At 37.9% G+C, this 27,557-nt stretch overlaps 1 protein-coding gene and 1 pseudogene across 6 annotated transcripts in view; one reads left to right on the top strand and one right to left on the bottom strand.

The window, feature by feature from the left end:
* The window catches only part of DMD (dystrophin), a 2,018,590-nt gene that overhangs the window by 361,151 nt on the left and 1,629,882 nt on the right, over positions 1-27,557 (top strand). For all 6 annotated transcript variants that reach the window (XM_043570319.1, XM_043570321.1, XM_043570317.1 and 3 more), the window contains exon 5: positions 19,729-19,821. In XM_043570319.1, coding sequence (XP_043426254.1) covers positions 19,729-19,821 — 93 coding nt within the window. The remainder of the gene's footprint in view (positions 1-19,728; positions 19,822-27,557) is intronic.
* On the bottom strand, positions 4,764-5,474 carry LOC122477382 (annotated as a pseudogene).

Genomic DNA, 27,557 nt, shown 5'->3' with positions numbered 1-27,557 from the left:
CTCTTTCAACTTACAGAACTGCAAATTTGTTTTCTCTTGCTAGGTTTGATTTAGTTTAACTGGATGAACATGCATGTGTGGCATTAGAAGGTCAACAGTTATACCTAAACAAGTATGTAGATGAGAGGAGAGTAACCTTGAGATTCCTCCCTTCTACCACGATATTAGAGGCAGCCCCTCCTTTCTTAGCAACTTCCTGCAATCTTTCTCATCGACCAATATGTTTACCAGGTCCTTAGTAGCTTCCTAATTACATTACATCTCTATTTCAAGAATAAATTCAAATAAATTGCTCACATACTCTAAAAATAACCATCGTCAGTGATAGGTTAGTTGTGATGTATACTCCCCCAAAAGTTATTCAGTTCATCTGGTACAGAGAGGGCATCACATGGGAAATGTTAGTGAAGGCTGTGTAGCATTTGGTTGATTTTATGAATTTACAGTTATTGTCATACTTAATCTGTGGAAATTGCCTTATAAAATCATTATAGATTTTTATCATTTTCTGAAGTGACTAACTGTATATTTTCAAATTTTGTGCAGGCATAATAAGACACTCTATAAAACATTTGCTTCAACATCAGTCTGATAGATCCTTTTGAAAGATCAATACCACAAAAATTGAGAATATTGTGTTAAAGATAGTAGAATTTACATGAAGAAAAATCTTTTTTAGATATCAGTTCCCCATATTCCATTACAAAATATACAAAGCAAGGAAGACAGCAGAAAATTCAAAGAATTACTCTATTAAGTCTCTTTCATGTAGGTGATCTCTTCCCACCAAGATAATATCATATTAAACAATTAGCTGTTGGATCACCTCTAAAATAGTAGATTAATGTAGCCATAGATCTTGTTTAATGATAGTTTTGTTTTTTCACATTTGTTATTGATTATGAATTTTTTGGTTTCCTATATATGTTATAATTATTAATTTCACAGTTTTAAATATAAGACCAGAAGAAATTCTGGCAATAAAACAGAGAAACCATAAAAGAAAATCTCTGTCACTTTGGGATAACCAAATATTTCTTAGATGTGAAACCAGAGGCCTGATTCAAAAAGAGAAAAATTAACTTGAACTTCATCAAACTTATGAGTTGTTTCTATGTTATGGATACAAACCCTTTCTCTTCTGCATTGCAAATGTATTTTCTGCCTCTAGATTACATTTTTACTTACTGGTGTCTTTTGATAAAGCAGAATTCTTCATTCTGATGTAGTTCATTTTTATAAATGGTCACTTTATAATTTTGTATCCTGTTTAAGAATTACTTGCCTTCCCCAAACCATCATGATATTACACTTTGTTGTCTTCTGTATAGGCTTTGTTGTTTTGTCACTTGAATTTGGATCTCTATATCACCTGGAATTGATTATTGAATTTGGCATGAGGAGTCGGTTAAAATTCAGGTTCTTTCTTTTTTTTTCCATTTGGAATCTGTCACTACACCATTTCTTAAAAACAATGTTACTTACTCATTGCTCTCGAGTATTAGGTGTGTCATAACAATTTCTTGGTACAGATGCTGTTCTGTTTTTGGACTTGAATTCACTTCCATTTTTCTCTTTGTCTATACACACACAAACATCCTGCCATTTGGATTTTTGCAGTTTTATAATCCATACTGGTATCTGGTGAGCTAGGTTCCCCCACTTTTTCTTGATTATATTGACCCTTTGAATTTCTGTATTCCTTTTACTATCATCTTTTTAATTTCTATATAAATCCTGTTTGGAATGTCATCAACAGTGAGTTAAATCTATAGATCGATTTGGGAAGAATTGTTACCTTTACACGATTGATGAGTATACCACATTCCTGCTATGATTTCCCCTATTGTTTATTTATTTAATTTTTAAGTATTAGATTTGAAAGAATGAGAAAAAAATCCAAGAGAAAAAAGGGTCAGAAAATTTGAACAGCAACTTCACAAAAGGGGATGTTTAGAAGTTGAAGAATAATATAGAATGTTCAACCTCAGCAGTAATTGGGGAAATTTAGAACTGCAAAGAGATAACAATACAAACTCATAAAAATGGCTGAAATTAAAAGAACTAATAATGCTGAGGGTGAGGATTTGGAATAACCTGAACTCCTAACTGGTAGAAATGTAATTCAGACAACCATTGAAAATAGTTTGGCATTATATACTAAATGCAAAAGTGCATAATTCTAATAGGCCAACAGTTTTGTGCTTAGGCATAACATGTAACTACCATTTATCTCTGCACACGTGTGTGTGTGTGTGTGTGTGCGTGTGTGTGTATAAAGAGAATGTTCATAGCAGCTTTTAAAAAAATTATTTTGAGAGACAGAGAGAGAGGAGAGAGTGCATGTGCAAGCAAGGGCAGGGCAGAGAGAGAGGGAGAGGGAGAGAGAGAGAGAATGAGAGAATCCCAAGTAGGCTCCATGCTCTCAGTGCAGACCTCAGTGCAGGGCTCCATGTCCAAAGCTGCAAGATCACGAATTGAGCCTAGATCAAGAGTCAGATGCTTAGCTACGTGAGCCATCCAGGCACCCCTCATAGCAGCTTAATTTCTAAAAGGTAAAACTGGAAATGACTGTGGTATAGTCACATGATAGCATATTATAAAGCAGTGAAAATGAACAAGTGATAGTTAAACACAATACATAGGATGGATCACTCTCCTGAAAGAGTTTTGAGCCAAAGAAGTGAGACACAAAAGTATACCTACGATGATTTCCTTTTTTTTAATGTTTATTTTTGAGAGAGACTGAATGTGAGTGGGGGAGGGGCAAAGAGAGAGGGAGACCCAGAATCCGAAGCAGGCTCCAGCCTCCGAGTTGTCAGCGTGGAGCCGGATGTGGGGCTTGAACTCATGAACTGTGAGATCATGACCCGAGCTGAAGTTGGATGCTTAACCGACTGAGTCACCCAGGCGCCCCTACTATGACTTCTTTTAATTGAATTTCAAAAACAGGCAAAATTGTTCCATGGATTTAGGAATCAGGAGAGTAGTTACATTTTGGAAGGAATGAAAGCAGTTAAATGCATGAGTGCATCTTGTGAAGTGTTGAAAGTATTGCCTATTTTGACCTGGTGCTTGATACATGGGTGCATTTGCTTTGAGAAAATGTATCATGGTCTACCCTCAGGTCCACTTTTCTAGATGTACATGATACCCCAGTTCCTATTTTTAATGTCAAAAAAAGAGGAACCTTTGAAGGTAAAGTAAACCTAACCTTACAACCTCCCAAATGCCAAACAATGGCTTATTTATCAGTCTGACAGTATGCTTGGTATTTTCTCATGAAATTGTTTGATGAAATGTGATAAGTGAATATACAAAATTAGAATAAGATTAATGCATTTTATGGATCTTTTCTTAGATGGTCATATTTCTTTCTGAAAATGTAGAACCCTGAGAACTTGTTTGAGCAGGCAAAGACCCCGAAATGAGGACTTAAATTTGAGAAGGAGCCCTTAAAGAGCAGATTTCCACAATCTTCCCGTTTGACCGAGAGCCTTAATAGGGAATGTCATAAAATTGAGGTCCCTGTATGAAAAGGACAGAATCTCAAGTAAAACATTTTCGTGTGGAAACCAAAACCCACAGCGAAATAACCTTTGCTTGAAGTAGCCCCAGGCTAAAAGACACAGACTATAAATGTTCAAAGGTAAATTTATTATCATTTTATACTTCTCCATTATTTTGTAATAAAAGAAAGTACAAAAGAAATGGAAAAGATTCCCCAGGAACCTGTTTATTAGTCTCTGATTATTACCACACAGTAAACACACAGTTAAATCAAAGAGAATGTTCAAGAGCAGGATTTTTTTCCCTAAAGATGTGCTTAGGTATTCTATACTAGATGAATAAATGAGCCTGGGGCAGGATATACATAAATTGGCACGTTAAATAAAATAGTAGACAGGGCTATTTCACATTTCCTTTTAAAAATCATAGATTCTCAAATTAGAATGAAGGCATTGATTGGAGAAGTTGACTAATCAGACCTTAAATAATAATGTTAGTGCATTTACATGCAGCACATTATTTATTGAGTGTCTACTATGTGTTAAGTTGTATGCTAGGTGGTAGGAACACTGTAGTCAGTGATCAGAACAAACACAACCCTATATGTCATAGAGTTTACAGTCACATACCAGAGGGCAGTAACATTTACAATGTACATTGTGATAGTTATGTGAATGAGTAAGAGATAAACAGAACAGAAGGTGTGGGAAGACCTCTCAGTTAAATTGTGATATGGTAAAGCCTGGAAGGAAGTGAGGGAGTGAGCCATGGCATCATCTATAGGAAAATGGTCCAGACAGAAGGATAAAAAGACCTTGGGGAGAAACAAAACGTTTGCAAACAGGACTTGCTAGGGAGACAGGACCGAGTATGGAGAAAACACAGCAGAGAAGGGGATCGGAGAGGTACCTGGGTACTTATGGGAGGTGTAAAACATGGGAAGACATTATTAGGCTTGGAACTTATTTGGGAAGGAGATGGCAATGACTAAAAATAAAAGGGCCGCTATGAATTGAATGGCTAATAAAACCAGTTCTTTAAAAATGAGAGAAATAGTTAATAACAAAGAAAAACTTACAAGAAAAGTATTTAAAAGCAGTACCATTTTTATCCAGGGAGGTTATCGTCTGTAATGAAAACATAATACAACTTATCACATAATAGAAATACTACTAAAACCACTAAGACAATTTAATGGAAATATTTTTTGATGTTATAGGCTGCTTTATTTTTCCAAGATTTATAACGTCTTTGCAATGCACATGGGTGAAAATCCCCCTACTGATAGAGTTCTCTAGTTGGGTCAAAAGGCCACTGATAACAGGAGGGACATCTAAAGTGAAAGTATTAGCGTAAGGTTAAAGCACAGGGCCTGGCAAATGCCTGCCAGGGGCACTTTGCAAAAGGAAAGTCTTCAGAGCCCCTTTGTGGGGACCCGCAGCCACCCCTGAGTTCCCTTGGGCCCCTTGGGTGGAAGGGATCCTGTAAACTTTTTTGCATCCATATAACCACCACCCATTTCTGCATGGTTTTCTTCACCTCAACCTGCACCCTGACCATCTCTTTGAATTCTCTCATCTCCTCATTCCTCAAATGCATATCGTTTATGGCCTCGTAATCCTGGAGCCACCAAGCCAGCCCCTTGTTGGTTTCTCTTTTGGGCTTCTTGGTCACTTTCCTGCAGCTTTGGTTCCCTGGCTGGCTTTTCTTCTTCTTTTGGCTTTCCCTGGCTCTCGGGCTTTCTGTCTTTTGGCTTTGCCACACTGCTGGCTTTCTCCTTGTCCTTTCCTATTTCCTCATTTTCTGCCTTTCCCTTGTGATTTGTCTTTCCCTCAATTTCTAACTTTTCTTCGTTTTCCAGAATACAAGCTACTGCTGGCTTCCCTGCACCCCATGGCTGTTCTTTGTATTCCAGCTTTCCTTGTTCTCAGGCATTCCTTCATTCCATCGCAGAGTTTTTCCATGTTGAGATTTTCCCTCCTTTTCTAGTCATGCAGGGATTCTAGACAGGTTCCTCCTCCTTCTATAGCCTTGCAGAAAGTTGCAGGGGCCGGGGCACGCCTGCGCCTCCTGCTACTCTCTGAAGCCCAGACCCCTTGCTGCCAAGGCAGCTCAGGGAGCTGGTTCCATACAGGCAGTGGAAGAAGATGGCACAGGGACTGGATGGCAAGGTCGGAAATACAGTTTTATTCAGAACCTTTAATTCACTATTGTCATATTAGAACACATTTAGCAACTAACTAACTAACTAAATAATTGAGACTATGGATGGCATAAATAAACTGTAGATTTAATAGCAATTTGCTTCCCATTAATACTCCAAAGCGCAGATGATTCTATGAAATATGTGTGCATTATGTGTAAACCTCCTGCCCCATAAAGTTGGATTTTCAGGAAAAGCAATAGTTTATCATTTAATTTAAATTAGCTAATTCCAAATCTGAGCTCTCAAGCAGGCATTCCGAAAATTCTCAGTCATTATGAGGAAAGCTCTTCCCTATCCCTAGCAATGGCCAGAGAACAGTAGGCCTATGTGGTGCCTCATATAGGCAGGGGAAAAGCCTTTCCTCTTTAGTCCATTGCAGTATGCACTGATACAGTCACCCCCTAAGCCTGAGTCTTCTCATGAAGCCAAGTATCTCATTAATATCACTGGCATGAAACAGAAAGCCTGCAAAGACCAAGCTGAAGAGACTGTAACAAAGTAAATATATACAGAAATGTGAGGAGAATCAAATCCCTGGTGAAACACGCAGGGATTAGCATGAGTTAATAGCCTTTATCCCTAAACCTAAAGAGACAAGGAGGAGAGAGCTGTTACCTTAAAGCAGTGAAAGCTCTGACATTGTGAGAGGGACCACCGGCCAGCAACTGTGACCATAGGTATCTAAATGAAGTTACCCTCAAATCGTGGCCTGCTGGGTGAGTTGGGAGACGATCGATACCTTGGTCTCTCTATCCAATCCTTCAATATCCTGCCCACGCTACCCACTGGTTAAGCTCAGCTAAAGGCTAGAAGGTGAGAGTTCCTAGGTGATGAAGTCATCTGATACTAGATGAGTCATCTCCTATGCCACAGGGGTGAAGAACTGGAGATTGGGGAACAAACAGAGAATAGCCAGCATTCCAAGTACCTCTGTTTTCTGGTCACACGAGGACGTGAGAATGTCTGCACTGAGAGCCCTAATGTTGGCTGGGGTCCATCCTTGCTGGATGTACCAGGAAGCCATTCACTTTTGAAACCACACCATCTCTATTTCCTGATAGGGCGTGGAGATGGTTTCTGGCTAATTTTGGGAACCATCTGATATCACATCCCTTCAGATGCTTCTGGGAAACATCGGAGCCAGAAAACTAAAACAGACCAAGAGTTATTTCTAATTTCTGCTCTGCTGCACAAACTTACCAAAGGCATAGGAGAAGATAAATTTATAAAAAAAATATTACTAAAAAAATATTCCTGCCATATGTACAAAGATGGATAATGTATTAGGATGCAGTGAAAATGTCATTAAGTATATAAAAAGAAGAGCTTTTAAAGTGCATACTCATAATAATAGAATACTAGAAATTAATAACACTTTTAAAAATTCAGTTTGATTAATTTAAAATGTTTTGTATAAGGAATGAAGAGTACATATCCACATTTGTATAGGAAAAAACTTTCCAGGAGAAATGGACTAGGTTTTAGCCTGAGGTTCAATTTGTGTCTTAGCTTTTATTTTCATTGAGAACAAAGATAAATTAATTCAAGATTTCAACCATAAATGTTACAAAAAATAAAAAATGCTCTAAGGAAAGTAGAAAATAAAGATAAATGAAGAAATAAGTTAGAAAGAAAAAACACTAGAATAATTTGAGAGCTAGTTCTTTGTAATAAAATAATAAAGTAGACTAATCTCATAAATTTAATCGGGAAAATGAGAGGAAAAAGCAAATATATGCAATTTGAATATAGAAAGAAAATATTAAACACAAGTATAAGGAATATACAAACCAAACATGGACTCTACACAGAATTATATGTTGATTATAAAAACAATTAGATTATATTCCTTTTAAAATAATTAATTATAAGAATTAATAGAATATAGGGTACTTTATTTTTTCTTAGATTTTTTAAAATGTTTTTATTTATTTTTTGAGAGACAGAGAGAGACAGAGCATGAGTGGAGGAGGGGAGGAGAGAGAGGGAAACACAGAATCTGAAGCAGGCTCCAGGCTCTGAGCTGTCAACACACAGCCTGACAGGGGCTCGAACTCATGGACCGCGAGATCATGACCTGAGTCGAAGTCGGATGCTCAACCGACTGAGCCACCCAGGTGCCACGAAAATGTAGAGTACTTCAATCAATAACCAAGAGAGGTGAAGAAATCATAAAATTAAACAAACGGACTCTTCACAGAGACTTCTGAGTCTAACGGAACCAGTGGGAAGTTCATCCAAACGTTAAGAAATGGATAATTGCTAATAGAAAATCATTAGGGACTTCACAATTCTACAAATCTATCCACAGGCTTAATTTTTTTTTTTAATTTTTTTTTTAACGTTTATTTATTTTTGAGACAGAGAGAGACAGAGCATGAATGGGGGAGGGGCAGAGAGAGAGGGAGACACAGAATCGGAAGCAGGCTCCAGGCTCTGAGCCATCAGCCCAGAGCCCGACGCGGGGCTCGAACTCACGGACCGCAAGATCGTGACCTGAGCTGAAGTCAGACACTTAACCGACTGAGCCACCCAGGCACCCCCAGGCTTAATTTTTAAAATCACTTCAAAGAAGTTAACCCTCTCTGTTGTTTGAGGGGGTATTAGAAGCTTCCATTTTGAAAGGCTATTTTGTGGTAGTTTCAAAATCTTAGGTCAACTTCATTCGGTTTCCTCCTTCCTTCTTAGTATCTTCTCTACTTTGGCCTATTTCTCTGCCATAAATGATCAGTTTCTGAACATGTCATTGTTCTCTACTAGCAACTCAATTTGATTCCATGCCTCAGTTTCCTTTAATTTGTCTGTCCTGACATCCAATTTGCTATGCTGTCTCAGTGCCACTCACAGCTTAGGTCCACAACTCAGACACCACATTTATGTTCTGATTTGCATTCTCTGTGGTGGCTGTTTTAGCATAAAGTTATTTCTGCTATCAATAATTTATTTTCAAAACCACTTATTCAGAATAAAGTACTTCCAAGTGCAGTGATACCTTTATTACAATATTTACTGAGAGCAAAGCTCATTTGTAATAAAGTTGGCTGTGGTTTTAAAAAGCAAACAAAAGAAAGTACAAAATCCTGTGAAATAGAAGCTGACTGTACCAAGTGGTTAAGCTTGTCTACACCCCAGCTCAAGCTATAAAACATATCCACAGCTTGCATTTCATTGTTACTTGTTGAAGGTAGATAAAACAAATCACAGGTAACATGGAAACATCTCACATATTTCCCTTCATATTTGTTTGTGAGTGACTGTCTTTACCAGACATTCTCAATTCTGTTCTGCAGGTCTTTAACCCCATTGTCTCTCAAAGGAAAAGTATCATTTAATGGGTCATTTAAACTTGTTTATTGATAGATTTTTTCCCCCTTAGATATAAATAAGCTCCAGTCAATGAGTTTCCTCTACCAGAAATTTGACATTTTTATCTCTTCATGTCAAATTGAGTAATGAATGATTCTTTACCCCTGGTAAAGGAATTTAGCCATTAAAAATCTGGTAGGGAGATTTAACTGCTTGTGGTATTTTAAACTGCCCTCCAGATAGATCATGATACCAGTCTTCCATTAATTGCCTGATTGCAATTTGTTTCCTCTTCTTCCATCCCAAGATGTCCATGTTATTATTTTATGAATCCCAGTGCCTCTTTGAAGTCATAGAATATATTCCATCACTATTTTAAAGATTCATACAAAAAATGTAGTGTTGTAATACACCCTGAGTATATAGTATACCAGGGCTTTACAGATTTAATATGATTTCATATTAGCTGACAGAGTTGTAGATCTCATACTTGATGTTCAGTATCCACTCTCATCCACTGTGTATGACAAAGTGGCAAATTTTTACCAAGTAACTTCAAACGTACAATGTGAAACAGCACAAAACAAATAAGATCAGTTTTATACATTATTAAAGCACAAATCCAAAGTGAGCATTTAAAAGCCTAGGTTGAAAATTCACATGTCAGCTATGTTCAAATATTCACTTAATCATATCATTGAAAATTGTCAGTGAATTAGATTGAATGGTTGTCACATGTCACTGATCTGAAAAATGACACAGTGTTCACTCTTCCTGGCATATGATCTTAGATAAGGAGGGTTCTAAACCGTTCTTTAAGGCTAGTATTTTATGTGTTCTTTAAGTATTCAGAGACTTAAATAGCAATATAATATATGTTTTGGAGTATGTCAGAACATAATATCTTTGACTGAATATAAACTGCTTCCATTTATTACTCATAAAATACACTGTTCAGATATAAATTCCACATTTTGAAGTTAATTTATGTTAGACAAGTGTTCGTTCTTACACTAAATTTTCAGTCCACACAATAGGGCTATAATATGTCTGCACCTTATATATATATTCATTCTCAGGATCCAGAAGTATATCCTTTTAATCCGGTTACTCACTAACTCCAGGATTTTTTCCAAATGATTCCATGACTTAGGTTCCAATTCATCATCTCTGAAATCTACTAACAGAAATGGTTGTATTTATTTCAAAATATTCATTTATGGAATAAAAACATATACAGGCATATATTATATAATATTTAGATTCATATTCAGATGCATTGGGAAATGACTACTTTTCAAATGAAGCTAATTCTCATTTAAAATAATATCAGGGGCAGTTGGGTGGCTCAGTCAGTTAAGCGTCCGACTTCAGCTCAGTTCATGATCTCATGGTTCGTGGGTTTGAGCCCCACATCAGGCTCTTTGTTGTCAGCACAGAGCCTGCTTTGGATCCTCTGTCCCCCTCTGTCTCTTCCCTTCCCCTGCTTACACACTCTCTCTCTCTCTCTCTCTCTCTCTCTCTGTTTCTCTCAACGTAAATAAATAAACTTAAAAAATGAATAAAAAATGAAATAATTTTATAAGGTGAGTTGGTTATCTTCCCCCTACCAGTGCATTTCTTGCATCAAAGTAAAATAGTATTTTTTTTTTTGCATGCTAAACTTAAAATTGAGGTAGCCATTTACTTATGATTTGTACATTTAGAGATCTTCAAGGATAATAGTATGGCTACAAATTGTACTATTATTTTTTTAAAGTTTATTTATTTTGAGACTAAGAGAGTGCAAGTCAGGGAGGGGAAGGGAAAGAGGGAGAAAGAATCCCAAGCAGGCTCCACACTGTCATTGCGGAGCCCAATGCGGGGCTTGAACCCATGAACCGTGAGATCATGACCTGAGCCAAAGTCAGGCATTCAACTGACTAAGCCACCCAGGTACCCCAACAGATAGTGTTATAATTAAAAACATTTTTTTCATGTTTATTTATTTATTCTGAGAGAGGGGAGGAGCACGAGAGGGGCAGAGAGAGAGAGAGAGAAAGAAAGAGAGAGAGAATCCCAAGCAGGCTCTGCACTGTCAGCGCAGAGCCCCATGTGGGGCTCACATTCACCAACCATGAGATCATGACCTGAGCTGAAACCAGGAGTCAGACCCTTAACCAACTGAGCCACCTTGGTGCCCTAAAATTTTTCTTATTCTATCGAATTGTTGGTCATATAACTTAAAATTTTGGGGGGTTGCTATTGCCAATTTTTTCCTTGAAATAAGTATATGTGGAACAAGATTAGAAAGCTATGGTGATACTGGGTTCTGGTTTCATTAAAGTAGCATTCTGTATTGCCATGCATATGATGTATAATATTTATAAAAATTCAAGTTAAATGATATTACATTGAAAGTATATACATCTTTTATCTTATCCTGTGTTGTGACATTATTACTGAACATAGAGTCCATTTCCTAAAATGATGCCTTCTGGTATATAATGTTCCATATAAGAAATTTTGCTTAGTTGAGATACAGGAGCTACTTTGCCAAAAAGTTCAGTCCTGCATTTTATGTTCAATGAAACTACCTGCACTGAAACCTCTATTTTGATATATTTGTTTTAATTTTCCTTCACCCCTTTATTGTTTATATTTTTCTTAACATTAAGGGGTTTTTTAAACTTAACTGCTTCACATCTTTATTGCCAAAGAGGAAGTATATAAGCAAGTAAAAGCACAGATCCATTAAAAAGAACTACCTTGTGACAAATGATTATAATCATAAACACCTCCAAAATATAGAGCAATTTGTGACAAATGATTATAATCATAAACACCTCCAAAATATAGAGCAATTTGAACTTCCTTCAGTAGTCTTTAGGCATTTTGATAGAACAGTCCATTTTTTAGTCTGTCTCCATTTTTAATACAAAATGCGGCATATAGTGGATAGTCAAAAATATTTAAGGAATGACTGAATATATAAACCCTAATCACAGAAGGTCAGGAGAGTATCTTCATAGCAAGTACTGTACCCAGAACTAAGTCTTAGGATGTATCCTGGGTCAAAGCGTGCTTTTAAAAGGTATTTTCCAGTATAAGCTTCTATATTTGTATAAAATTTAAAAAATCCTTGTTGGAAGAGAGAGATATGGGAGGGAATAAAGAAAACTTGCCAAGTGGAGCATGACGTCCACAACAGCCAATGCAGCCCACCCTGTAGGTTTTATGTACTGAACTATTCATCATCTAATTATGAAAGATTCAATATGTGCACCTCTATATCCAAAAAAAAGATAGGTGTGATTTATGCCTGTAAGCCTTCACATTTTATATAAATTTTAAACACACTAAAAAGCACATGCTGCAGGGCAGCAACACTACTTTGCTTTTTCTGCATTTTTGATCACTTAAATGCATTATCTTTAGAAGGATTATATAAATACTTGAGTTTCTGTGGAATATAGAGAAGTCTCTTCAGCTTGGCTACACGATGGCAGACGTTCTACACAAAGCGCTTAACACATTTTAGAAGCAAATCCTATTTGCCTAGAATGTTGGAATGAAATTCTCAGTTATAAACCATTTATTAGAAAGAAATGTGTAGGTAGGGGAAAAAACAAATAAATAGAAGGTAGAAGTAGCCTCATGGGTTCTAAGAATCAGGAGGGATCTTTATATAGTAAAGTTCAATGCATGGTGTTTTTCTGGTAGTCACTGTTTCGGATTCTGGTTAAAGTAATCTACCCAAACTTTTAAAGATGACATTTCATGGTTCCTTGTGAAATCTCATCGTTCTGTGTGAAGTTATAAGATTGAATTTGCAGCTACATTTTTTGTTGTTGTCAAATTCACAAACTAAGATTCATGTGAAAAATGATGGCTTACCTTTGTCCTCTACCCCTTCCCTCATTCAGAAAATGTTCAGATTGTACCGTGCATATCAAGGAACTAAAACGATTCCTCCTTAGGGTAAATCTTGCAATCTGAAATGTCTTAAAGAACCACATCCTTTGAAACCAACGTGAGGAACCTCCTATCCCTAACCTAATTTCATTTGGCTGGATGATACAGGGTGTGTTTTCTTTAATGCCTGGAGCTGTGAAATGTCCTGTGCGGTTGTCTAAAAAGCCAAGAAGTGGGAGATACCATTTATTGGAAAGATGATGGTTCCCATTTTGAATAAGATGTAACTTCCTACAGCATGCAAGTGAAAACTGCAAATGCTTTATTGACTTATAAACGAAGAGCTGAAAAGTTTATCCATCTCCCTGCCACCACAAACGTTTAAAAAGCATGAGAAAATTTGTTAGAATTTTGTCATGGGACTCATCACTCCCTTGCTTTTATTCATCTTTTTTCTTCCTTCTGCTCTGCCCTGAGAACTTCCGTTTTCATTATTTGACCTGGTTACTGTGATTATTTTTATGTCAAATGTTCCTCATTCTAAAGTCACTGTGTAGCATTCCACGTTTGATGAACTCATTCTGCTATTCTTCTTTCTGTAAAGCTAATTAAAAATAATATAAACTGGGCCAGGTCAGTAATCTCCTGTCACTAATCCATCATATTTCAGATGTGCTTTAAATCTTATGGTTTTCTTCAGTATTCTTAAATCTTAAATATATCAATATAATATATATAAATCCTTTTACTATAACCACCATGGGATATATAAATTTGGCTTGTAGAAAATCTTATTGACAATGCTAGATTGCATCTGTGCCCTGAAGGAAAGCGGTATAAAATAAAACCTAGGATAAAACAAATGAACAATGAAAGAGAATTGCTCCTCGTAGCCTAGTGGTCAGCATCTTCATTTAGGAGGTGGGGCACCAGGAAGTAAAAGTGCTCATTGAAATACTTACGTATTAACCTTAGAATTACTAAATAGATAATTTTGTACAAAATCAAATATTTTAGTCTAAGTTGTAGCGTGGGCACAAAAAGGGAATTCCCTCTAGTTTGTGTCCTCACATGATAACAGCAGACTACTTTATTTCAAAAGCTAATGGAGCGCCTGGGTGCTTAGTTGGTTAAGTGTCTCACTTAAGCTCAGGTCATGATCTCATGGTTTGTGGGTTCAAGCCCTGCATCTGGCTCTGTGCTGACAGCTCAGAGACTGGAGCCTGCTTCAGATTCTGCTTCTCCCTCTCTCTCTGTTCCTCCCCCACCCATGTGTTGTCTCTCTCTCTCAAAAAAATAAAAATAAAAATAAAAGTAAAAATAAACAAAAAAGCTAACTCATTAGTTTTCCTAGGTGCTATTTATTTATTTATTTATTTATTTATTTATTTATTTATTTAGCTTGTGCCTCCTGACTCGGGGTATTTTCCTAAGAGTTCACATTTAAATATTCTATTAGAGCCATAATAGGGTTCCATGATTTAAAGGCAAATGGTGAGAATTTTCTGTCCTTAAAAATTACGTTTGAATAAAGCATCTTCACAGAGAACACTGCACAACTCTGAGCCAGTATCTGGTGTTATTTTATGAGGAAAGTCTTAGGCCTGTTTGCAGGAACTCATAAGGCTAATCTTCATATGTAGGTGAACTTGTAAGTTGTGTCTGCAAAAATTCAATGCATGCTATTTAATTTTTGCACACCTATCCATTTGGTATCTGATGCTTTCATTCTGAAAACCAGGAAAACATAATTTTGGGCATCCTTAGTGACCTCAGTATTGAATTTCCTGCTATCTAGTGCTTGTCACAGTAAACATACACACACACACACACACACACACACACACACACACACACTGGCTCCATATATTAACATACTTGTCACAGAAATATTTTTTGTTAGACAGACATACAATTATCATTTAACACAGATTTTGACATATTTTGGATTTTGTTTTTCCTTTCCATAGTTATTTAGAAATTGGATTGAGAATCCTTGAAAGATATACCTCCAGAGCATATATTAGAAAAATAGTTAAAAGAGGCCATTATGCATGTGATTATCTAAGAGTAGTAATGATTTTTATGAGAACAACATTCATAGCTACGTGGTAGGAAACATGGCATTATAAAAAGAAACCAAGCATATGCGATTTAGAGTCAAAATGGGCTAGACTGTCTATATGAGGCATTGAATAGTAACCTATGACTGTAAACAGTACCCTTCAGGCATGACAAAATACCCCTCCTTCTTCTAGTGTCTTAGTGACTATTAATTACGGTTATTTCTTACAGTCCTTGGTAATCTGAAAAAGAGTTGTACAGCAAGAGACAAAACTTAACCAAAACAAATATCACTTGTCTACATGGTGGTGTGTAATATTTATTAATTTAGAACCTATTAAAAAACTTCATGAAGAAGTCTCAAGATTTAATTAAGGACTTATCTCTCATATCCAGACCTGGTTTTAAATCTGACCTTGTGAAAGCTTCGTGTACCTTTGACACTTTGTTCTTCTCTAGATAAAAGGTATATAAACGAATAACTACGTCATACTTATATTATGATTATGATGTGGGTAGAGTGAAAGCTGTATTCCGAGAGAACCCTATAGGCTTAAGATTTTTTAAAGATAGAAATAGGGGCGCCTCGGTGGTTCAGTCTATTAAGCAACTGACTCTTGGTTTCAGCTCAGGTCATGATCTCACAGTTCTTGAGGTTGAGCCCCTCATGGGGCTCTGCCCTGACAGTGTGGAGCCTGCTTTGGATTCTGTCTCTCTCTCCCTCTCTCTTTGCGCCCACTCCCTCTCTTTCTGTCTCTGTCTCTGAAGAATAAATGAATAAACTTAAAAAAAAGAAATAAGTATCTTAAGAGATTATAAAAAGAAAAACAATAATGAAAAGTAAATTCAAAATAGAAAACTGAAAAATAGAGGTTGAATTGTTTTCAAAAGCCAGCTCTTTGAATAGATCAACAAAAGAGGCAAACCTCTTCTAATCCTAACAAAAGAAAATGAGAAGAGAATGAAAAATAGACAAGATTAGTAATGAAAAAGGATGTGTAACTGCAGATAAATAAGAAACTGAGAGAATACTATAAGCAATTCTGTGAAATTGATTTTGAAAAATCCAGGACATGCATGATTTCCTAGAATAATGCAAATTACTAAAATTGACATAAGAATAGCAGAAAATTAAACTAGACTAATTACTTCAGAAAACATTGGTAAGTTATTAGAGATCTACCATGGAAATACATACCAGGATTCTTCACATATGAATTTAACCTAATCCTTAAAGAATAGTAATTCCTATATTTTAAGGTATTCCAAAGCATATAAGATAAAACCCTGCAATTACTTTCGTGATGTCAGAATAACCTTAGCAGCAACAGTCAATAAGCATAAAATTAAATAACATGTATAAGACAATCTCATTTATAAATATGAATACAAAAATTAGATTGTTGAACTACATAAAACTGTTTATAAGTGATAAGTACTCCATAAATGTTAGGTATTGACTGCAAAGAGCTCTAAATATTAAGAATGAAAACAAAAGTACCCTACAGAAAAAGGAACAAGCCATATTAACAGACAATTTACAGATGCAATTGCAATGATCAGTTATACAAAAAGATTCTCCAAATGCAGTAGGAATCATCGAAATAAATTAACAGTGCAATATATTTTTACTTATCAGGTGAAATGAAAAAGCAGAAACATCTATTGCTGTTAAGAGAAGAGCCTATTCATACATTGCTGGTTAGAATATTAAATGCTAAATCCTTTTCATAAAGAAAAACCTACCAAAATTAAAACTAGGTATACCTTTTTGATACAGCAGATCTATTCCTTGGAATAGCTACTATAACAATAAAAGCATCAGTTATCTGAGGATGTATACACAAGATGTCCGTCGCAACATTATATAAAGTGGCAAATCTGTTCAAGTCCCTGCTTTCAGTTCTTTTGGGTCTATCTCCAGCAGTGGAATTTCTAGATCCTACTTAATTTTAATTAGTTTTTCTTATGCGGCCTGCTATTAGCTTCTAAGCTTTTTGACATTAGGGGCTCTGTTTTACTCTTCTTTATTCACAGCTGAGCACAGTGCCTGGACATAACAGAAATTGGATCTGAGGAGGGATTTTATGAGGAGAAAGAAATAGAGGAACAGTCTCCCTGCTGATATAGTGAGAAGGCTTATGAAAGTAGATAGAGGCAAGCCTACTGCTTGCTCTAAGTCTCCCCAGGATGTTCCCTATGGCAAGTCCAAACATAACTACTAGCAGTGATTCCCCCAGTATAGGACTATTTCCTAAAAAAAAAAAATCACATCTTCTCCATTTAAATAACTGAATTTTCTACAATGTACAGTCTGATTATCCCTTTCACTACAAGCACAACTATCTCTTTTGTGCTCTAAGTACATCAGTGCCTGACATAGAGCCAAAATGTATTTGTTGAATGAACGCATCAGTGATTCAACTGATAAATTTATAGTAGCTTTTCCATATGGAGGAGCTCCTTCCCTTACTACCACATAAGGAATCTCCAAATGAAATGTAGATGACAGTGCTTTCTTGTTCTTGAGTTATTAATCTCCCTTGGGATCTCTATGTTTTTCTTCCCTAATGAGTTCTAAAAACTTATTGTATTTTACTTTGTATAATTAAAACAAAAGTGTTACAGCAAATTATTATCTGCATGTGTAGGACAAATTTATGCAAACGCCCAGGAATTTGAAATACTCAATTATAGCATACTGAATTAGGGATGATTTGCATGGGATACTCCTGAAATTCAAATGTGCAACCAAAAGCATCTGCACTGCAGAAATAAGTAGACATGTAACATCTCATAATGGCAGTATCATCTTGACTTTCCTATACCAAATAAAGTCAAAGTCTTTCATGTCAACCAGCTTTGAGAGTTTCCATTTATCCACTCCTCAACTGAGCCTTACGGAAATGTCCATTTATATACAACTTCAGGATAACTTCTCTGTAAGGTCCATATGGTACCAAATCCTCATATCTAGTCTATTGTCTAGTTCAGTAATATCCTCTACTATTAAATATGTTTGAAATTAAACTATGGACTTGTATCTTGATCTTGCATCCTTGTTCAAATGATTCTACATTCTTTTCTGTATACTTTATTTGTTTTAAGCCAACACACTAATAGTATTTATATAGTTGGGGTACAAAAATAAATGTGCGTATTTGATTATCCATTGGACCTGAAAGTATATTTATATGAGGCATAATTGGGAGTGATTTGACAATTATACTGAAGGGCAGCCCTTTTATAACCACATCCACCTGCCCCACTCACCCCCTTCACTCTGATCTCTAACCTCTGGCATTTGCTACCCTGTTCTCCATTTCTATAACTTCGTCTATTCAAAACTGTTAATGTTACTTACCCTTTGAGATTGGCTTTGTTTTTTCACTTGGGGTAATTCCCATGAGATTCAATCAAGTTGCTGCTTGTATCCACAGTTTGTTCCTTTTCATCACAGAGTGGGATTGCATGGTGTAGATGCACCACGGCTTAAGTAACCAGTCATTCTTGAAGGGCATCTGGGCTCTTCTCTCAGATCGCTGTTTTTGACTGTTATAAATAAAGCTGGTGTGAATACTTACACATAGGGTTTTGCAGAAATGTAAGTTTTCATTGTTTTGGGATAAATGCCCTGGATCCCAGTTGCTGGATTGTATGCTTAAGCACATGATGAGTTTTGCAAGAAAGTGCCAAAATGTTTTGCAGAGTACCTGTACTATTTACATTTTCCCCAGCACTGCATGAGTGATCCACTATGTCCATGCTGTTGTCACTATTTTAAAATGTCAGCTATTATGATAAATGTATAGTGCTAGCTCATTGTGGTTATAATTTGCATTTTCCTAATGGCTAATAATGTTGAACATCTTTTCATCCACCCATTTGCCTGATGCTTACATTTAACCTGACTCCACGTAAAAATATCAGGAGCATAAAGGATAGGAAATAGGATTTGCCTTAAGAAAAATAAAACCTGGGGCACCTGGGTGGCTCAGTTGGTTAAGTGTCTGACTTGACTTCAGCTCAGGTCATGATCTCACGGTTGGTCATGAGATCCAGGCCCTCCATCGGGCTCTGCGCTGGAACTTGGCATGGAGCCTGCTTAAGATTCTCTCTCCCTTTGCCCCTCTCCTGCTCATGCTTTCTCTCTCTCTCTCTCTCTCTCTCTCTCTCTCTCTCTCAATAAATCAATACAATAGAATAAAACCTTGCCAGATTTTGATTCCCAGTACAGGATTGAGAAAATTGAGTTTACCATAGCTCCATTATTTATTGGAGTTTTAATATCTGTTTCTAAAGCAACAGCATTTTAGTCTAATGCAGCCACCCCTAATTATAATAGCCTTCCTCTAAGCAAGATTGAAGGACAGATGGAGTTTCTATTTATTGAGTTTCAATTTTCTATTAGGAAGCAAATCTTAATTTTAGTCATCCTTTATGAGTTATCATTGTTATACATTTTATTTGGAGATACTCTGATTGGCCTCTTTAATCTGCAGTAATCTATTTATATACTAAAAGTACATTCATTTCCTATCTCTTTGTAAATGTGTTCGGGGGCACTTGTTTGTTACAGAAAGTCCATTTACAAATGCATTTTGTTTCATTTTTGGATTATTTTTTAAAAGCTGTAATACTGTTTAGGCTCTGAAAATAGCTAAATGCAATTACCTTCGAGTTTTGTTTTCTTTCGAAATAGACATTTTGTCTCTTTCCTTCAAACGTTTTCCCTTTATCTTTAACAGGTTGATTTAGTGAATATTGGAAGCACTGACATAGTAGATGGAAATCACAAACTGACTCTTGGTTTGATTTGGAATATAATCCTCCACTGGCAGGTAAGAATCTTGATGACTGTTTCCTTTTTGGGTAAAATGTTGCTGATCTTCCTTTCATGTTTGCCCGTGTCCTGCAAAACAAACATGTATACCTCTAACAGAACAAAGCCCATCTCCAAAGCACTGCCTTTTAAATGGGCACAGTTAATGTCATTTGAGATGTGAAGGATCAGCAGATTATAAAACAGGTTCTAGAACACTCGCAGGAATATTTTTCTAAATTTTATTTCATTGTGTAGAGATGACACAAAAAAGAGAAGTTTCATCAATAGGTTAATAAAAATATTTTTCACTAATATGTGTCTTCTATAACTAACCTGTGAGCGAATCTACATAGTTTTATAAAAACTATTAACCACTACCAAATGAATGAGACTTTGGAAATCTTTTATTTCTCAATGTAAATTAATTCCAATAAAAGATTAGTTGGATATGATTATCTGTATTTATGTTATACATACATATATATGAGTTTATAATCTGATTTTGAAATTGATTATTTTTTCTGAATGCCTATATTTTCTGATGCCTATATTTATTGGACCTCTGCAAAACAGATCAAAACTCATTTGGTTTAGTGAAAAGAGTATATATTTTTTCGGTCAGAGCAACATGAACTTAAATTTCAACCTCTTCACTTACCATCTTATAGTGGCATTGGGTATAATGCCATCTTTTCTGGGCCATAATTCCCTCACTGTTAAAATGGAAAAAATAATAATTAACATGTGTATTTCTTACAGGACTAAATGAGAGAATATCTGTAAAGCACTCAGTAGAGTACACTCTTTTCACTACAGGTGTATCATAAATAATTTTGATTGCTTGGCGTTTTCTGCTCACAATTTAAGAATCTGGAGGAAAATTGAGATGTCTGCTGTTTTTACTAGCAGTGATTAATTTTTCAAAAAACAACTTTTTTGATATGTCATTTATATATCATAGATTTACTCATTCTATGTATAAAATTCAAAGTGTACCAAACTGGTTTAGTTCTCCTGCCTAGTGCTTCTCAAATTATTTTGAGAAAGGAACAGCCCCCGCCCAATCCATCCAAGATTTGGGGATATTTACAGAGTTGTACAACTATCAAAACAATCTAAAACAATCTAATTTTAGCCCACTTCTACCAACCTAAAAGCAAATCTTATGTCTTTTTATAGTCATTCCCCACTCCAATCCCCAGCCCTGGGCAACCATTTATCTACTTTCTGTTCCTATATGTCTGCCTTTTTGGAAATTTCATACTAGTGGAATCATATAATAAGTGTTCTTTTATATTTGGTTTCATTCACTAAACATAATCTTTGAGGTTCATCTTTATTATTGTAGCAAGTATCACTACTTCATTTAGTAGGGTTGACTTAATTTGAATTGTACTTTGGTCCTGCTTAGAGTCAGTATGGAGACCAGAGGTGTACCTTTCCACCTCAGCAAATGAATTGATTCCCATATTGACCCAATTGACCCCCATATCTTTCTATTCTAAACACTCTGAACAGGCTCAATCCTGTTTCACAGCAATATGGGAAGAGATTGAAGACAGCATAGTGGATGACAACAGAAAACAGACCATAAGAACCTCAAATGAATCCAAGATTCCCAATTCTGGGCCTTTTCCATATAGGGATGGTATCAAATAGAACCAGCGAGGCAACACAGGGCCCCTCACCAAACTGGTTTACTTCTCTTGCTCAGAACTTCATAAACTTACCTTGAGGAAAGTAAAGTTTTTTCCCCCCTCTTTTCCATTGTATGCATATTATAGTAAAACTGAAGCATTATAAAAATGAAATGAAAAGACACCCCAAACCCACGCCATTTTATCATTAAACTCAAAAGACATACGTAGGACCTGTAAAATTGTTACAGAAATTTCTAATGGACTGTCGATTGTATAGACACACCTGGTTGTATCAATTGATACATTGGTACAAATGGTTCATGGAGGGACCCCAGGTTGCAGAAGACACTTTAAGTTGCACAAGAGCATATGTTGGTCGTGACAAAGCCAGCAGAAGAAGTGAGGCATGCACGGAGACCCAAATGGCTATTTCAATTGTATTTTTCATCCAAACTGTCTCTCATATGATTTCACTTTCTTATCTTCTCAAAACCCTTTCCAACTGCATCTGAACTCACTCCAAGATAGAGTTTCACAACTACCCTTATACCTTTTTCAATTGTTTGTGATTTTGTGCAGTTTTTTTTTGTTTTTATTATTAGCATGTGGAGGGTCTTTCACACTCTGGAATACCAAAAGGAGTGCTTTTGCAGTTTTTCCTCATCTCAGACCTCTCTTACAGTCTGTTGTCTTGCATTTATGTCCTTGAATCACTGTATCGTTGTGATTGCAAGGATGTAGACTCTTCTCAGCCTCTGCCTCCTTATCTTCTCTGTCTTCTGTCACCCTGCTTGGTTCTCTTAAAACTTCTAAACTCACTTCCAAAAAATTCCTCCTGCTCAATACTCCTCATCATAACTCAATGAATCCCAGAAGGTATTTTCACCAAGAGTATATATTTGCCTTCCTGTTAAGTAGTCACAAAAGCCATTGAATATCAGCAGAGATCAAAGGACACTCTGGCCAACCTAATGTACTTTCCTGGTCTATCAGATTGAGAATGGCATTAAGAGATGGAAAGATGTGAATCTTTTGTTCCAGTGCCACATACTATGTTATTAATAGTGCCATGGAGGACTTCCCTTTGAACTTGTAAAAGCTGAGGAATGCTTACCGTGTGTCTCCTGTCACTGTTTTTCCAGTTTCCATGTAAATAAAATCATTAGCCTGAAAATAATTGAGGAAAAATATATTATTCCTCAATAATATATTGAGGAATAAGCACCATTGAACAAACTTGCGAGGTAGACATATGCCACATGTTTGGCATCCTTTCTTCCTTTTTTTAAGATTAAAAAAATTTATTTATTTTAGAGAGGGAGAGAGAGAGTGGGGGAAAGGCAGAGAGAGAAGGAGACACAGAATCCGAAGTAGGCTGCAGGCTAAGAGCCATCAGCATAGAGCCCAATGCGGGGCTTGAACCCACGGACCAGACCATGAGATCATGACCTGAGCTGAAGTCGGACGCTTCACTGATTGAGTCACCCAGGGGCCCCTTCCTTCTTTTTAAAGTGCAAACCTTTCCTTGTAGGGTGGCCAGCTGAGTTCTGATAACCAGCTGGAGATACAAACATCTTGCTAACAGTGGTGTGCTATCAGAGGTCATGTCCCCACCTTTGCTGGCTAAGTCAAAGGAAAAACTCAAATCCAGGGCGACTTTAGCCTGCAGTATTTATTTACTATTTGAACATCATACAGGAGAAAGATGGTTTTGGCACTGAAGAAAGCCCTTGCTATAAACTCCTGCCTCCCTAATGCTCTGTGTGCAAGACAGGTCTTGCTCTGGTCCTCACACACACCATCCTTCCCTTGTAAGAGACTGTCACTACCACCTTTTTACTCTTGCTCCTCCACTCTAACTCCTTTTGGTCACGGGATGGATTCTGGGAAGGAAGCATTGAATTCAGCAGGCGGGACATTAATTAAGGCATGCTTTGGGGAACTGCACCTGAGGAAGGGAGAAGGTAACCAGAGCGAGAAGAGCTGGAGGTGTGATACACACCCAGCCACAGTTGTATTGCACCCCATGTGGAACTGGGAGCTGGAATAATCCTTGAGTGTCGCTCTGCGTGAGGCTGACATGGCTAAGTGTTTAAACCATTTCTCTTCAGCAGTCACTAGATGCGGGCTGCCCTAGGAAGGGCTTGACCTTAGGTGACAGGACTCTCCAACATCAGGTAGTCCCTGAGAGGACTCACAGATGGAGCAAGGAGCCTTTCCTTGAAGGACACTCTTGGTGGTGCACCTCCATGCCTGTCATAGCTTCTTTGCCCAGTTAGCTCCTAGTCATTTTTTGAAACCACTGCTCAATGACATTTCAACTTGTTCCTTTTGAAAACAGATGTATAGCTGTATGCACGCACACACACACACACACATTTGTTTAAATTGATTTTCTCTCTTAGGGACTGTTAAGTCCTAAGGGTGGGAAAGTTTTCTCCTTTAAGACTCACCTTTGGACCAGCTCAGGGTCTGAAGGTTGGTCCTTAGTAAAGATTTCTGGGTAATTGTTTCTTATGTAGGAAAAGAACTGATTATGTCACATTGACCTTTATTATTATTTTTTTCTTAGCAACATTTGCACCCAAGTAGAAGCAATACCAGTGGGGCTGAGACTGATAAGCTGAATTAATGACATAATGATGCTAAAGGAGTTTTGGTTGGAATACTGTGTTGTCCTGTAACATTTTGTGCATAGAGGGCAGCCTGGCCAAGCGCTTTCCAAATGGATCCCATTCATCATGGGAGGGTTGCCTGATCAGTGCAAATCACCACCACTGAGCTGGTAGGTGCCGAATCCAACGGTGGTTCAGCCTAGGACACAGAGTACATGTCTTGCAATCACTTTACATGGAGGTTGTGCACTTGATAACTTCAGAATATGGTGAGAAAAATGATACATCTTATATAACTCTTTGACCTATTTACTCACTGAGTAACTGACTAAATAAGCAGGTCAGGATGGAATTAAGAAAACTGGATAATCTGCCTCTAAATAATAGATTTAGCTATCAAGGGATAGTGATAAATATATGCAAGGATCTCACATCTTCACATCATTACCACATTTACAAAGCATCATCTCAAATCCTTTTCAAGTATTTTAAAGTGAGATGTAGCAGTCTATCCTAAAATTTGCATTGACTCTTTCATAAAAAGATGACTAACATTGGAGATGTTAAAATATGTATTTTCCCCTGAGGCCTTGGTTAACTTTTACATGGATGAGGAAGCAAAATAAAATGTCATATTTAGAATACCCAATAAATATTCATCATCTGATCACATGTTGGTAGTGTATGGACCTTATGCTTTCCAAAAGGAAAGCCCTTGGTGGTGAAAACTAATCACATTTACTTAGATACTTCCTTCAGGTATATAAGGGGCCTGACTTATATGTAAAAAGTAGCCTCATAATTATGCCTTTACTACGCTATGTAGACAGTTTGTTCTATAAAGTGGTGTCACCGCATTCTTGAAATCTAGAGAAATGTTTAGAATGGATTTCTGCATGAGACGAGTTAGAGGAAGGAAGCAATGAAATACGACAACCCGCTGAACGGCATTTGCACAAAGCCATGGCAAGAATCAAATGTACAGGAACTAATAAAAATAAAACCAGGAAGCTGGCCTTTTTCTCCTCCGTGGTCTGGGTTTCCACTTCCCTTCCGGCTTCTGGGAGAGAGGGAGGGAGGCGGAGCTTCGGCTCTTGGAGCCAGCCACCTTGTGGCCCACCGACCTTGACCCTGACCAAAAAAAAAAAAAAACGGCCTGGGAGCCTGGTGACCTTCCGGCTCCGCCCTCACGCCTGCGTGCTGTATCTGCTCGCTCAAAGGCTGCCTCCTGCTGGCGGGGTCGAGCTGTCCTTTGTCACCTTTGCTGTGTGGCCTCCTCAGCAGCTGCCTTCCTGCCCCCTCACCTGCGGGACTCGTGCTGGCCGTCTTCTGCTTCGCCCAGGGCCTGCTGCCGAACAACAGTGGTAGGACATGCGCTGGCTCACGGTGGACTTCCCACGCCGTGTCAGGGCCGTTCTCGTCTACCTCGCCGTCTCCATTGCAGCTGTCGCCAATTCCTCAGACTTGGCCCTCAGACGGGGTCCCTGGCGTCTTTACCATCATCGTGCTTGCGAGGGACTTCTACGTGACCTTTAACGAGGCGGCCAAATTCCTCGCACCGGGAGACTCTGCAGGCGACAGCCAACAAGGCATCGGAAGAAAGGGCTGACGCCGTCTGACTGAAGGCCTGCCAGTGCCCGGGCTACCCGCGCCACACGGGTCATTACTCCTGCCCCCTGTGACTGGAGTGTGGCCAGGGGACACCGTGTGCTGGGACGGGGGCCGTGACTTCGCCAGGAGCAGCGGTGGAAGTTGCCGACAGAGCGGCCGGCCCTCAGCCCTGCGGCGCCACCCACCCGCTCTGCGTCCGAGGGCCTCTTGAACGCTCAACCCCTTCTCTTCACGTCCGCCCCGCAGCCCGAAGCCCTTAACCTCTCTGGCAAAAAGGAGCACGAGGGGACAAAGCAGACGGAACCTTGTCACCCCCATCACAGATCACAGGCAGCGCTTCTTGATGTAGGGGGAGGGAGAGTGGGGGTTTGAGGACAAGTCGCTTTACTTGTTTTCGTCTGCATTTGGCGCCCCTTGCTCGTGCCAGGTGCCTTGTCGAGAATGATCCTTCCAAGATTCTTTTGTTCAAGGAGTACCGGGTCCCTCTTCGTTCTTGAGGCAGGAAGAAAAGTGACTTTGCCCTGTCATCTAGGAGAGAGTAGGTCTCGGTGACCGTGACACCTCGCATTTTTGGAGACCACATCTGCTTCAGGTGACGTGACTCTTCCAAGACAGTTTGAAAGAAAAGCTCATAGATTAGCTTACCAGGTCCAAAATATCAAGAAATAACCGTGAAATAACAGTGACAGCATCCTGGGTGGCCCAGACAAACACTCTTTTCCTGGGGGCCACCAGCACTCTGCTTCTAGACACCAGGCCAGGTCTCTTACCACCTCTGGGGAGGTAAGATGTGTATTCTGTGTTCACCTCAGGACCTCTACAGTGTATGTATCTTCAGTGGGATTTTGTGACACGGTTTTTAATACTAAAGCGGCTTCTTCAGTGTCATTTCCCGTGACCCAAGAGGCCTCATAAACGAGCCAAGGTTTTGGACCCATGTTTTGGGCATTTGTAACTTTCGTTCTTCTCTTGCATGTGAATCTATTTCCTGAAAAAAAAAAAAAAAAAAAAAAAGCTTTAACAAATGAAGCCAGACTGACTACAAAACAAAGACAAAACAAAACCCAAGGCAATACATTCACAGCTTTTAGGGATAAATACTTTTACTTCTGTTGATTTTTCTTGTTATTTATTTTAAAAAGGCAAACTCATTTATTCTGTTCTGTTTTTCATTTTGGTCAGTACACATAATTTGCATTATTTTAAGTTATGTTATAAACCTAGGGATTTTATTTTAGTATAGCTGTCCTTTGATTCTTAAAACAGCCTTATATGTATAAAAAACAGAGGCCTAAAAAAGGTTAAATGGCCCAATTAACACAATTTGTTAATAGCAGAGGCAAAATTTGAACCTAGGTTTAAAGGAAGTAAGCTCATTCTCTTAGCCACTGTGCCATTCTTTCTTTCTTAAAGCCACTAATATGGGTACCTGCGTGGCTCAGTCGGTTAAGTGTCTGACTTCAGCTCAGGTCATGATTTCCCAGTTCGTGAGCTCCAGCCGCACATCAGGCGCTCTCCTGTCAGCACGGAGCCCGCTTCAGATCCTCTGTCTCTCTGCCCCTCCCTTGCTTGCACTGTCTGTCTCTCAAAATAAATAAATAAACTTAAAAAAAAAAGCCAGTAATCTTATTTTAGGCCTTTGGTCGATAACAAATCTGATGTTTTTGTACACTCTTCTCTAGCATATCCACTGAAAGTTAGAAGATGAGCAATTCGAAAAGCACAAAATTAATAGTTTAACGTGGCAGAATCTGGGAGTGATATTAAACGTGTGCAATAAATGGTGTATCGTGACACCAACCAATAAGAATACATTCCTAACTAATTAGAATGGACTCTGTCCTGGTAGAATCTATTATTCCTCACTACTAATTGACCCTAAAATT

This window comes from Prionailurus bengalensis, chromosome X, assembly GCF_016509475.1.
Source record: "Prionailurus bengalensis isolate Pbe53 chromosome X, Fcat_Pben_1.1_paternal_pri, whole genome shotgun sequence".
In the NCBI taxonomy this organism is placed as follows: Eukaryota; Metazoa; Chordata; class Mammalia; order Carnivora; family Felidae; genus Prionailurus; species Prionailurus bengalensis.
The sequence above is the reverse complement of the archived record's forward strand: the minus strand, read 5'-3'. Positions and strand labels throughout refer to the sequence as shown.